General features: G+C 46.9%; 1 protein-coding gene across 2 annotated transcripts in view; it reads right to left on the bottom strand.

The window, feature by feature from the left end:
- Positions 1-4,541: 4,541 nt before the first annotated feature.
- SMARCAL1 (SWI/SNF related, matrix associated, actin dependent regulator of chromatin, subfamily a like 1) overlaps positions 4,542-14,444 on the bottom strand; it is a 68,378-nt gene continuing 58,475 nt past the window's right edge. Inside the window, exons 15-17 of one of the 2 annotated variants that reach the window (XM_030581013.1) lie at positions 10,554-10,654; positions 6,140-6,236; positions 4,542-4,871 (exon numbers count right to left, since the gene is read on the bottom strand). In XM_030581013.1, the coding sequence (XP_030436873.1) occupies positions 4,662-4,871; positions 6,140-6,236; positions 10,554-10,654 (408 nt within the window). In that variant the 3' untranslated portion in view covers positions 4,542-4,661. The remainder of the gene's footprint in view (positions 4,872-6,139; positions 6,237-10,553; positions 10,655-14,444) is intronic. The other variant, XM_030581012.1, reaches the window with a different exon arrangement.

The raw sequence follows: 14,444 nt of genomic DNA, 5'->3' as shown, positions 1-14,444 counted from the left end.
AAAGCCATCAACTACTCATAATTTCTGAAAGTACTTAGAGGGAAGAAAGTCTAGCCAAAACTTCCACCAGGTTCACTTTATTAACACACATGGCAAACTATTTGTCATGAATCACTGTATGTTGTAATAACAATAACTTCCCAGTAAACACGAGAGCTGGAGCTTGGGACATCTGCCCTAACCCTCCAATGACATTTTCAGAGAAGAGAAGGGCTTTTTTCCTCCTTTCATAAGCACCTTGTGCAATTTGATATTTTGTCCTAAAACCTGGATGGTGTATGAACCCAAATGCATATTTAACACCCAACAAGAAATCAACAGGAGCCAGGAACAGAACAAACAGACTTAAGAGAGATATAGCAATAGGACCAGAACTGGGATCTTGAAATGGCATTTCTTTTGAGGGGCAATGAAGGGAATGCAGACATGTATCAGCATGTAAAGAGTAATAATGAGATGCTCTGAGTTTGTGGTAAAGTTCAAGTTACAAAATAAAATGCACCATTCCTGGGAGCAGTCCCAATTTCAGGTTTAGTCATTTCAATATTCTCTGCATTTAAACTCATTAGAAAGATTTTTATTGTTGTTTAAATACTTTTTCTTATACAGTGAGCTATTCTGTGGCACCTAAATGCCCCAACCAGGATCAGGGCCCTGTTGTGCAGTACAGACAAATGGCAAGAGACAGTCCTAACCTGGAAGAGCTTACAGTCTAACTAGAAAAAAAGACAAAACCAAGAGCGGGAGAAAGGAAATTATCCAATATTGTCCCCATTTTACAGATGAATTGAGGACCAGAGTGATTAAGAGTCCCATTAAGTCAGTGGCTTTCCATTGGGATTTTCCATTGACCTCATTGGGTTTTGGACTAGACCCTAAGTGGCTTGTACTCGAGGTCACATGGGGAGCTGAACCCACATCCCTGCGACGTAGGACAAACATCCTCCTCCGACTACTTCAAAAAAGTCTCTCTTCTCCAATTCTTGCATTTTCCAGCTTTTTGCCTTTTCTCTCTCTCCTGTTTGGTACATTGTGATTTAGTGAATGAGGATTCCTCTTAAAATAAAAGGAAAGCAACTGGACACAACCAAGAACTGAGGCCTTGGACTTTCTGGAATGCCCTGCTGCTGGTCTCCAACCACAATCAGGCGTATCATCTGTGGGTGTGTCTATGCTTGGAGCTTGGGGTGCAATTCCCGGCTTGAGAAGACGCACCCGCACTAGCTCTCATGGAGCGGGAGAGCTAAAAATAGAATGTAGCCACAGCAACACGAGCGGCGGGATGGGCTAACTGCCTGAGTATGTCTTCATTGGAGATCTTAGGCACGTTCTTGATGGCTACACTGTTTGTAATGCAGTAGCCCACTGAGAGCTTGTGCAGGTATTTCTCCTGGAGCTGGGACTCTCACCCCAGCTCCCACGGTAGACAGACCTTTTCTGATAATCTGGAGGGTATAACAGGCTGTGTACCAGCAATGAGCTCCCTTGACTTAATGGCTAAAAGCACTTTTCTCCAGAGTTAGATTTTCTTTTCTTTTTTAATATAGAAAGGGTAAAGTGAATTGCAAGTGTTCTTGAAGAGTCTCAGCAACTCTGCAGAGATCAAGCTGAGATTTTATGAGTCCCATTACAGAGAGAGAGAGAGAATGAATACCTGTTGTCCTTTAATGGGATTGGAGATTTATTGATGTGTAGATAAAAATAAATTGAGATTTTATGGGAGGCAGAATTCTCCAAAGACGCTTTCAGCAGATTTCTGAAAAATGCTATTTGCCGTTCCTCTCACGGATGAGTGGAAGAAAATTGTTCTTCTGAGAAGGCACCATTTGTGCACGAAGAATCTCCACATCCTTCTCACCACTTCCTGCAGCCTACTGAAAACAACCCTGTTTCAAATCGGCTCCTGTGGGCAGCGCCTGGTGTAAAGGGTTAGATGCAAGATGTTGAGAACAACTAGGGAGAGATGTCCAACAGTGTCATCTAGTGGTGAGAGTAGCTAGGCACAAACAGATGGCTGGGCAGTCGTCAGAGTCTCCTACTGTAGGAATGACATTTGGCACTTTTGATCCAATGTCCACAGTTGGACTCTTCTTCCCTCTTGCTTGCCACCTGCAAACCTTTATATCTACTTTGTACCAACTGAAAACCCCTTTTGCGCAGTCATAAATGAGTCGCTAAGACATTATAGACTCATAGACTTTAAGGTCAGAAGGGACAATTATGATCATCTAGTTTGACCTCCTGCACAATGCAGGCCACAGAATCTCACCCATCCACTTCAATAACAAACCCTTAACCTATGTCTGAGTTACTGAAGTCCTCAAATTGTGGTTTGAAGACCTCAAGCTGCAGAGAATCCTCCAGCAAGTGACCCGTGCCCCATGCTGCAGAGGAAGTCGAAAAACTTCCATGGCCTCTGCCAATCTGCCCTGGAGGAAAATTCCGTCCCAACCCCAAATATGGCGATCAGTTAAACCCTGAGCATCTGGGCAAGACTCACCAGCCAGCACATTGTACCCATTGTGTATGAATCTTGTAGGCCATTTCCGTGCTTATGTGATGGTATTTGCAGTTAATGATACAATAAAACCTTAATTAAAGGAAAGCACTATCATTGGCAATTTGTTCACTTGGCAGAAGTCTCAAGCAACATAATGCTTTTACTATTGTCTGGTAACCATCTGCAGCTAAGCACCCTGTCTAAACCGCAGTGTTACCCCCTGTGAGTGAGAGGCAAAGTGTAAGAACTGTTTGTCTGTTCCCTTCTACCTTCTCCACACACAGTAACTGGGAGATGTATCTAACTGGCATCTTGGCAAATTCATAAATTTGACTCCGATTCATTCTTACATAGCACACGGCATTATCAATTATACATGCCCAGCCAATTCCTGGGCATCTTCTAGCTCTAAAAAAGGAGGCTGAGAAGACAGGAACAAGCTGTAGTGACTACACACTACCGCAATACAAATAAAGAAAGATTATTAGGCAAATATCGGGAGCCTCGATTCCTCAGGAGATTAGTAACGCGATAAAGAGCCCATCATCCTTAGACTGCATATTCAAGTTTCACCCAGGGTGGTAGCAACCTATAAGTCTAATCATCTGATCGCTGTTCAGTGCCCTTGTGAAAAGAAACGGTTCCAATCGGTTGTCAGGGGTTATGTCACAAACACCGCTAGAAAGGAATGAAAGAACAGCACTGCACACTGTCAGGCTGCGGCTACACTCGCCCATTTCAGGATCTGTAATTCACCACCATTGCAGCACAATAGCAATCGTGGAGGGTGTAAGCACAGAGTGGAGCTAGACATTTCTACCATCATCCCATCTAACTCTAAATCGGAGCAGAGTTGGATGACAACAGTGGTAAAGACGCTCAAGAAGCCTCCACCACTACTACAGCGTTGCTGCACTGGTGGTGAGTTACAGGTCCTAAAGGTGCCAATATAGTAGCACCCTTACGGGGACATAAAATGCCCATTAGAGGAGTGGTTGGTACATGGCCTATAAGCAAGTGTCCCTTATGAGCTAGAGCACTTAAAGGTGATTTTCTTATTCAACAGATTGGAGCTGCAACTACTATAAATAATTTAAATAAATACTAACGTTTCCAGTCTCATATTTCTTAAAGTTCCAAGGCCCAGATGTGAGACAAGACTCCAAATCAAAGAAAAAAACAGGCGCACAGGGCACTGAGAGCACTGCGGAAAAAACTGCTTTTTGCACAACAGGCTTAGTCTGAAGTCTCAGTTTCCTGATTTGTTGTTTCTGCTGTAAACAAGTGAGAGCATGCACACACCCCAAACCAGGTACAGTGGAGAGAGAACACAGGGGAAAAAAGCTTAACAAGAGGCTGTGGCAAAGTGGCCTAAGCCTCCGGTTTTAAATACTAGCCCAATGGTAGTCCTGGGTTCAAATCTTGGCAGGATCACATCAGCCCTTCACCATCCCAAGATAGATATATTGAGTTCTAAGCAATTTGTTGTATGTGGGTCTTCAGGATGAGATTTAATAACTGTGGTCTGCAGTAATTGCAAATAGATGGTCATTGCATGTTAGCCCAGGCAATTCTGACAGTCTGGGTTAAAGGTCCTGACTGCTCTGCACAGATGATAAAGATCCTATGCACTTGTTGCAGATCTAGAGATCTGGTCAAAATTCCTCCTCTCACTTCTGAGCTGTACCCCAGACTGCATGTCAGTGGTGAACTATGTATACAGTGTGTAAAGTTCTTTGGGGTGATAATATTTTGCATTTATATGGCGCTCTGCCTGTTCAAGGCAGTCTGTAGCCATTCACTAGTTCATCCTTGTGACACTCCTGTTATGTAAACAGGTGAGCGTTATTTAAAATAAAACAGGTGTACAAACTGAGGCCCAGAAGGGACGTGCCTTGCCCAAGGCCACTGTGAGTCATTGACAAAGACAGGATTAGAACTCAGGATCTCCTGACACCAGCCCTCCTTTCGCTGACCCAGATGAGCACCTTACCTTCTCCTTCCATCCTTTGGGGGCGCGGGGGGAACACTATAGAAGTAAGACACTGAATCTTCTCCAAAACCCATTCTTGTGTTTTATTTTTGAAAACTCAAATAATACAATGATTCTGTGGTTTTTGTTTTTTAAATAAAAATCTTTTAAGTGTCTCTTCCTTTCTAGTTACTGTCTGTGAAAATAATCTTCAAGACGCTGTTTCTTACGTGGACTCGCTGAGCAGGTGTCCGCTCCTGCATCCTGAGAGGCACTCCCGGAGTCAGACTCCTGGCAAGCGTCAGCCGCCTCCACGAGCAAAGCTTCATCGAGGTCGTCTCCCTGCTCAGAGAAGGTCCTCTGGAAAAGGCTGTAAATGGTCTGCTGCTTCGGGTCTCGCTGTGAAAGTAGAGCAGAGAGGTTCTGCACACACAGGGTATTAACAAACAAGCCAAACAGCCGGCGATTATAATTAGTTCACAGCTCCCATTTCCCTCACATCTCCCCTGACCAATGGAGAATGGAATTCCAGTGTGAGAGGTACCCATGAGAGAACAGCAGGGATTCAGCCTGAACTCAGTTCTGCCATTGTGCCCTCTGCAATGAAGCCACACATCAGTGTTTTCTCAGAGAGGGAGAGGAAGGGGTTGATTCGCACAATTTTGTGGCCCCTTGCAGAGCAAGGAAAAGCTACTAGACAGGGCCGGCTCCAGGCCCCAGCATACCAAGCACGTGCTTGGGGCGGCATGCCACGGGGGGCGCTCTGCCAGTTGCCGGGAGGGCGGCAGGCGGCTCCAGTGGACCTCTCGCAGGCGTGCCTGCGGAGGGTCCGCTGGCCCCGTGGCTCCGGTGGACCTCCCACAGGCGTCCCTGTGGGAGGTCCACCGGAACCGCGGGACCAGCGGACCCTCCGCAGCAACATCTGCGAGAGATCCACCGGAGCCGCGGGACTGGTGAGCGGCAGAGCGCCCCCCGCGGCATGCCGCCGTGCTTGGGGCGGCAAAATGGCTAGAGCCGGCCCTGCTACTAAAGGAAGCTTTTCCCATAGAAACTTCTAGAAGAATTTCCTCATGGAGATTCCCTCACAGTGAAGGCAAGGGAGCTGCTCCAACGGATCCTTATGATCCAGGGGAGCTACAAGAGGCCAGTGAAATACACGCACAGAGGTCCAGTGCTCTCTGCTGGTTTTGGTCTCTGGCAGCTCCCTGGCCACGCTACCTAGGTCTCCCAGGGGATGGGGGCTCAGCCCCAGAAAAGGTAATAAGAGCCTGGAGCTGTATTTACATTGCCATCACAAACTTGCAGAGTGAGAGTTGGGGGACAATAGGGCTGCCCACCCTCTGCCCTGACCCCATCCTCTTTCCCATGTGGTTCCCTACCACATGGAGAAACCTCCACAGGGCCTGAGGGGGATTAGGAGATGGTACTGCAGAGGCACCGGAGTCTCCTTCCACACAACAAGACCGGGATCATTGCGTGGAGGGTCCACTGCCGTGCGGCTCGGGGAGGAAGGTGGATGACCCAGCCTACTGCACTTAAGGCAGAACTGGCATGAGCTCAGATCTTCTCTTCTGTTAATATGTCACTCTAGAGACATACAAAGCCCAAGTCAGTTTAACTTCTCCCAGGAATGACTCGGGCTAATGTCTCACATTCACATCATTTACCTTGTAGAAGTAATCAGTGGCTTCAGCTGTTTCAGAGAAGCTGGCTTCAGAAAGACCGGCTTCGCCCAGCACTTTTATCTTCTCTTGAATCATAGGCCTGTGGGAAGATAACAAGCACCAAATATTGCTGGAAAGGAAAGTGGTAGCATTTAAGATGTCACAAGCTTCTTTCTAGGCAGAGGAACACAATAATTTATCATGAGAAGTGGGTGAGGGAATCTCTTTCATTGGACCAACTCTTACTGGTGAAAGACAAAAACTTTCGAGCTTACATTCTTCAGAACTGGGAAAGGCACCGAGTGTCAAACTAAATAGAAGGGAGTTCACCTTGGAAATGGTCTCTCGCAACATGGGTTAAGTGGGCAGTTAACACCTCTCCAATAATACGACAAAGGAGAGTTAGTGTGTTGCAGATTGTTGTGTGAGCCATAAATCCAGTGTCTTTATTAAGTCTGATTTTTGGTGTATAGCAGAGTTATCAATTTAAGCTCCCAGGCTTGTCCTTTGAAGGTGTTGTGCAGGTTTCTTTTGAGGATGAGGACTGAGAGGTCTGATATGGAGTGATCATTTTATGAAGAAAAGTGCTTGCCCCGGGGTGATATGGCGTTTTTGCCTTTTATCATTTTCCTGTCCAAATTCATTTGAGAGCACAGCGATTCTCTGGTCTCACTCACGTAGTTGCTATTGGAGCATTTTGTGCACTAGATGAAGTACACAACATGTTGTGATAGGCATGTGTAGGACCCCTGCAGCTTGAAAGGTATTGTGATGAAGCTCCTCTCCTGCAAAGTGCCAGCTGAAGATATTGGAGAACAGAGAGATCAGGTGGCCTCCTGGCCTGGGGAAAGAGACAAAGGCCAGAGGAGGGGCTGGAGGGAGTGTCAGTTTGGAGCTGGATGGGGAAATAGAGGGAGGCCCAGAACCAGGGTCTAGGCTCCCTGCCCTGCAAGATGGACCTGAGTGAGGGGTCCTGTTTTCTGTACCTACAATCTCTGGTTTAGACTGTGTTCCTATCATCTAATAACCCTTCTGTTTTACTATCTGACTGAGAGTCACGGTGAATTGCAGGAAGTGGGGGCTTGCAGGGCCCTGACTCTCTGACAGGCGTGTGTCGGGGGTGTCTATCATTGTAGCAGTGGAGATATGTCTGCAGGTTTTGCATCTGTTGTTATGGCAGGTGCTGTTGCCACTATGAGTTGGCGTTTCCTGATCTGTGGGGAGCTTGCTTCTGATGACGAGTTTGGTGAGGTTAGGGTATTGGCTGAAGACCAGCAGAGTGAGTTTGGGAAAGATTTCTTTCAGGATGTGGTCCCCATTGAGGATAAGTTGTAATTGTTTAATGATGCCCTGTATGGGTTCCAGTGTGGGGTGGTAGGTGACACCTAGGGGTGTGCAGTTGGAGGGTTCCCACTCCCCACACTGAAGCAAGTTCTTTTTTGAGTGTTTGAGTGGCCCGTTCCATGATGTGATCTACTTTTCGGGTGGAGTATCCTTGCTTGGTAAATGCGATTTTAAGCTTGTAAAGGTGTGTATCTCAGACTTTCTCCTTGGAGCAAATTCTGTGGCCACAGCTTTCTTGGTATACTGGGGGTGGTTACTGGTTCTGTGGGTTTTTTGTATCTAGTCGTCTGTGGGGTTCCATTGTTGAAGCTGATCACGGTGTTCAGGAAATTGATGCTGATGTGGGAATGTTCTAGAGAGAGTTTGATGGATGGGTGTGATGCTCTTTGCCTCAGGGGAACACCCTGCACTCCCATGTTCATCCTTATAAAATGATTGCGTGGTACCCAATGCAAAGTTTGTGATGTCGGGTGTCTTCAGAAGGCTCATGATGCACTGGGCATTGTTGTTGTTATGGTGGTGTTACAGTAATTGTTGTTACAGTAATGTTATAGGTTGTAATTTCACATATATAGTTATGAGGCTGAAAATGTGTCCTCGTGGCTTAAAACAAGCCCTGGCAAAACTCTCCAGGAACAGAGGGGCAGTTCATACCTCATCAGGGCATGTATGGGTCAAACCCAGCCCAGCCTCACAGGAACAAAGGATCTGTTGGACTCTCAAGTGAGTGACCCCCCTTCCCTTGGTCATTTTGGGACTGTGATGAGGTAATGTTTACCTGACTCTGAAGGGGGCGGGGAGCAAAGCCAAGAGGGAAGAAAGAACATGATAAAAGGTAGAAATGTTTGCCATGCTCTTCCTCTCTCTTCCACCTCCATCTACAGACATCACCACCAACCGACTGAATCACTGATCAAAGGGGAAAGCCTGGCAGAAGGGCAACTAGCCAGCCTGTGGTGAGAAGCATCTAAGTTTATAAGGGCACTGACAGTGTTAAGATCAGCTTAGAATGGGTTTTGCTTTTATTTCATTTGACCAAATCTGATTTGTTGTGCTTTGACTTAAAATCTCTTAAAATTTCTGTAGTTAATACATTTGTTTGTTTATTCTACCTGAAGCAGTGCGTTTGGTTTGATTCATGTCAGAGATTCCCCTTGGGACAACAAGCCTGGAACATATCAATTTCTTTGTTAAATTGATGAACTCATATAAGCTTGCAGCGTCCAGCGGGCATAACGGGACACTGCACGATGGAGGTTCCCAGGGTTGCGTCTGGGACCGGAGATCCCAGACGCAACCCTGTCATTCGGTTACACAATCCAAGCAGCAGCTGGCCAGAAGTGCTCACTCACTTAACTGGGACCAGCTTACATGCTGGAGGCTGTGCGTGAATAGTGTGGGAGTGGGGGTTCTCACAGCAGAGCAGGGTAAGGCTGGCTCCCAGAGTCAAAGACCGGAGTTACATAGCAGATCATTGGTCCAGATAACACCACGGGAACGTCACAATGGAGGGTAGTGGTTGAAGTTGCGATGGAAATATGAGGGAGTTTAGGTTATCTGTCCAGCGGCTGAAAACATCATTGATGTATCTCAGGTATATCACTGGTTTTGTGGTGTCATTTACCATGGGCCAATGCAAAACCACTGTCTTCGGAGTATTGAAATGCACCAGCCCTTTCACCTTAGGATAGATCCCATACTAGCAGAACCAGTTCTAGTAACCAAAGTCAATTTCACTATGTTGCCTTCTGTTTGTATGCACATACCTAGAATGCTGTGTTAAGCTTTGAGAACCTCAGGACCACAGATATTAAACAGAGGCATTCAGAAAAAAAAAAACAGTAGAAAGGATTAGAGAAGCTAAATGGACTGATCTGGATGTAAAGGTTGAGAGCTAAATGCATGCAGTGTAATTAACTGACAAATAAGAGGCTGTGATTGCAGTCTACAAATATTTGGAAGGTGTAAAGTTCAAAGTGAGCAACAGGTTCCATTCCCATCTCCAATTCCAAGGATTTGCAACATATGACAAGAAACTATGAAGAAGTGAACCTCACCTAGCACCATTAAAGACCCTTCATTAATAAAATGCCCTCATCTCTCCTGGAGTTGGCATGGGCAGGAGCGAGGATGAAAGGATATGTCCTTTTCTGAAAAGCATATTTCCTTTCAGTCAAGCACTAGCGGTTGCTACCGCATTTTACAAATGAAACGCGAAATTACTGTTATTAGCTTTCCTTGAAATGTGGGCGACGTATCAGTTTCCAGTTTCTCCTGATGCAAGGCTGTAATTATTTGCAGTCATGATATTCTGGGAACTGTATAAGTTCACTCAGCTCATTTGCTCTTTCAGATGAGATAATGGAAAGATATAATTTTGGACATTCAATGTACCATCTGGTGAATCATTTTCCTTCATCGATTGCAGGTCCCTTCCCTAACAGCACAGAGGATTTCCTAGATCCCTCCCCATCGCATTATACTCCCACAGCCCTCCATCCCATCAACCTTCCTGCAAGCCAAAGAAGGATGAATTGAGTTCCCACTGGGGCATATCAATGTGAGCTGGTCAGGCGGCTTTGCTGAAGAGCAACATGAGAAGCAGCAGAGCAGGCTTCCTTTGTGTGCCCAAGAACTCACGACCCAGGGAGCTGTATGGGACTTATCTCTGCTGAACACCGTAAGTCCTTGCTAACTTCACCTCTCAGGAAGTGCTCAGAGCCTGTTGCAACCAAGCAGCAAAACGTCCTCTCCCTATTCCTAGCCTGTGAACATTTAGATACGTTAAGCCCTCTCAAACATCTCAACAACCACTCTTTGCCTGATAAATAGGTCTATTTTACTGGCTTGGCGCCTTCCGTTACAAGGCCAGACTGTTAACAAAACTTTGCCCTTCTAGAAAGCCCCACCCCAAAGGCAAATTTCACTCCTCTCGGTACCCTGAGAACATGTTACAGCCACCCCCATTGTACAGAGGAGGAATCAAGCACAGAGAGGTTAAGTAACGTATCCCAAGTCACACAAGCCCCAAGAGAGAGATGAAGAGTTAGCCAGAGTCCTTTCCACTCCCTACCATAAGTAGTCATCTGCTGTGCCTTTAGCCACCAGGTAATGAATGTTAACAGAACTGGTTTGTCCAATTCGATGAGCCCGATCTTCTGCTTGGATCAAAACCTGTATTTAAATAAGCAGAAAAAGCACAATGAAACAGTGTCACACACAAGAATTTACAAAACTGGCCCCAGGAAATAGAGACCTATTTTTCCTGATGCTTAACTACTCCGATTTGTGCCCTATTAACACCAACAGTCCCCAGCTGAGATCAGGGTGTAGCAGCCCACCCAAAATTTATATCCTAAAAAGCCAAGCTGCACAATGGGCGGGAGGATGGAAGGGGTATTTCCCCCTTTTACTCACGAGGAACTGAGGCAGAGAGAGATGAAACAACTTGCCCCAGGTCACCCAGGAAACATGTGGCAGAGCAGAGATCTGAGTTCAGATTCTAGTCCCTGGCCAGCACCCGAACCCCAAAGATCTACCTTCCTCTCAGACATTTTCCTCTGATGTCTTCTAAACAACCAGCTGCTAAAAGAATTCCCTAGAGAAAGCTCCTCTGCTAAAACACTCAGTTTCCTGCATCACCAGAAGTGTGTGCATGTGTGTGGGATTTGCAATTGACACTGTGAAAAAACAAATACTCATATAGTTTTTCTCAGGCATACGGGGGCTGTTGGAATTCCAGTCCTGCCGGTAACTGGTAATTCAAATGGCATACCGCATTCAGAGGCCCTCACACAGCTCCACAGTTTGTATATATAACGATCATTTACTGAAATGCCTCTGCCTTAGGGGAGGAATGCATCAGCTGCTTAATGGTGCACAGCTGTGCTACTCTGCAATTTAGAGCAGGAAGTGAAGTGGAGTGAGACATGGTGTGGCCCAGTGGGTAGAGCACTGACGGGGATTCAGGAGACCTGAATTCTAGTTCCTAGTTCGGAAACTGGCCTGCTGGGTGATCCTGGGCTAGTCACTTCGCTTCTCCGTGCCATAGTTTCCCCATTTGCACATGGGGCTAATGATACTGACAACCTCCTTTGTAAAGTGAACGGAGATCTACCTGGTGAAGAGTGCTAGGAGAATGAGGTATTGTTATTATCCAACTCAAATGGCTGCTGAATAGTAGGCAGGCAGGATGGAATCTGGGCAGGGATCCAGGCTTAGTCCCCAGCCCTCTTGAAGGCAGCATGCTTGGATGTCTAAGGACAAGTGGTCAGGCCCTTTGTTTTATATTGAAAATGAAAGCCAGCACTTGCAGACCTGTCTGTTCCCTTCCACCGCTGTGCTGGAACACTGGTTCAGTACTGACTCAGAGAGTCACCACTCCACTGGCGCAAGGAGATTTTGATGCTTACCAGTATGCATAGGCGACTCATCGGAGGGATACAAGGGGGGCACCAGCTAAAGGAGAGGCAGGTGACCTCCCCACATGACCCCTCCCTGCCCTAACCCAAACCCAGCCCCCGCGTCCCCTCCCTCATTACCTGGTGGGTGGGGGGGTCTGTCCTCCCGCTGCACCAGATACAGATTTCTGAGCCGCAGGGCTCTCCCGGGAACCGCGGCAGCAAAAGGAGCAGAACGTGGGGCCACTCGGCAGCCCCACGCCAGCAGCTCCTCTGGCGCGGCTATACCACCCCCAGCCCTGTCCTCTGGTGGGGTTGTACAGACCCCAGACAGGAGATGCAGCTGCGTGGAAGGGCTGGGGGCAGGGCTGAGGGCGGTACAGCCATGCCAGAGCGGCCCCGCATTCTGCTCCTTTTGCCGCTGTGGTTCTCGGGAGAGCCCTGCAGTTGTGAAAATGAGTCTTTCCGGTACAGCGTACCAGCAATAAATATCCTAATGGTACGGCGTGCCTGACTATACCTGCTCACTTGCACCAATCTCAATTCAGGCAGTGCCTGGCCTTTCCTTGGAGGTTTCCAAGCCAAGCGCTAGCTAAGACTGACTGATGAGTAATGGTTCCAAGCAGGAATGTTTTCCAGCACTCCATTTTCACAGCTCAGCATTTCTGGTGTCTTTGTGCAGGCGGATCAGAGAGATAACAGATTCTTTGTGGGCCAGAGGTGAAATTGGTTTAAATTGAGACATTTTCCTTATTATATGGCACAGCTCAAAGCTGTGATCCTATCGACTGCCCCAACTGGTAGCAGAGAAACAGCACTGGAGCATATGGGCTGAAAAAGAACAGGATTAATTTTCTTTAAATAATTAAAAAAAGCAGTACAGGGGACAGAATGCAGTGCATCTTTACAAGGTGCTAATATGCCCCCCACTCCCTTACTGTACTATCTGAGTCCCTCTCAATCTCCAAGGCATTTATCCTCCACACACTCCTGTGAAGTAGAGCAGGGCTGTATCCCCATTTTACAGCTCGGGAATTGAGGCCCAGAGACACCGAGGGCATGTCTACAGTGCAGACCAAGGTGTAACTGTAGATAGGCATATCCACACTTGCTTTGATCTGCCCATATAGGTAACAATAGCAGTGCAGATGCAGCCGTGTGGACCCCAGTATGAGCCAGCAGCCCATGTATGTCCCTAGTATCCCCAGCAGACATGCACTGGGGAAACTAACTCATGCTGAAGCTCAGGCTGCCACATCTTCACTGCTAGTATTAAGAACATAAGAATGGTCAGACGGAGTCAGACCAAAGGTCCACCTTGCCCAGTACCCTGTCTGTGACAGTGGCCAGTCTGCCAGGTGCCCCAAAGGCAATGAACAGAACAGGTAATCAACAAGTGATCCATCCCCTGTCGCTCATTCCCAGCTTCTGGCAAACAGAAGCTAGGGATGCCATCTCTGCCTTGGCTAATAGCCACTGATGGACCTACCCTCCATGAACCTATCTAGGTTTTTTTTGAACCCTGTTATAGTCTTGGCCTTTGCAACATCCTCTGGCAAGGAGTTCCATAGGTTGACTGTGCGTTGTGTGAAGAAATACTTCCTTTTGTTTTAAACCTGCTGCCTACTAATTTCATTGGGAACCCCTACTTCTTGTGTTATGAGAAGGAGTAAGTAACACTTCCTTATCTACTTTCTCCATACCAGTCATGATTTTATAGACCTCTATCATATCCCCCCTTAGCCATCTCTTTTTCAAGCTGAAAAGTCCCAGTCTTATTAATTCTCCTCAGACGGCAGCTGTTCCATACCCCTAATAATTTGCGTTGACCGTTTCTGAACCTTTTCCAATTCCAATATATCTTTTTTTTTTTTTTTTGTAAAGGGGCAACTACATCTGCACGCAGTACTCAAGATGTGGGCATATCATGCACTAGCTAGATTAAAGCTAGCAGAGGGATGTGTGTTTAACAGGAACTTCTGGTAAATGTTCATCCCTGTTTCTCTGCTAACACAAAAACAATGTGCTGTTCCTTCCATACCACAGTATGGTAGCTGTCTGGAGTAGCCCGTTCTGCTGTTTTAATGGGATTACATCATTAGCCTGATCTGGTATTAATAACCAGTAATGTTACTTCTCACTAGCAGCCCAGCTGGCTCCATACGGACACCTAGTCTTTTACATTAGTAGACTATGGGTAAGGCCCTACCAAATTCACAGCCATGAAAAACGCATCATGGACCGTGAATTCTGGTCTCCCCCTGAAATCTGGTCTTCTGTGTGCTTTCACCGTATAGTATACAGATTTCACGGGAGGAGACCAGCGTTTCTCAAATTGAGGGCCCTGACCCAAAGGGAAGTTGTGGAGGAGCGTCACAAGGTTATTTTAAGGGGGTCACAGTACTGCCACGCTTACTTCTGCGCTGCCTTCATGGCTGGGTAGCCAGAGGGTGACAGCTGCTGACTGAGGGCCCAGCCCTGCAGGCAGAAGTGCAGAAGTAAGGGTGACAATACCATCCCATGCCATCCTTACCTGCTGCGCTGCGGCTGGCCGCGGCGCTGCC

The sequence above is a fragment of the Gopherus evgoodei genome, chromosome 11, assembly GCF_007399415.2.
Source record: "Gopherus evgoodei ecotype Sinaloan lineage chromosome 11, rGopEvg1_v1.p, whole genome shotgun sequence".
Lineage (NCBI taxonomy): Eukaryota > Metazoa > Chordata > Testudines > Testudinidae > Gopherus > Gopherus evgoodei.
The sequence above is the reverse complement of the archived record's forward strand: the minus strand, read 5'-3'. Positions and strand labels throughout refer to the sequence as shown.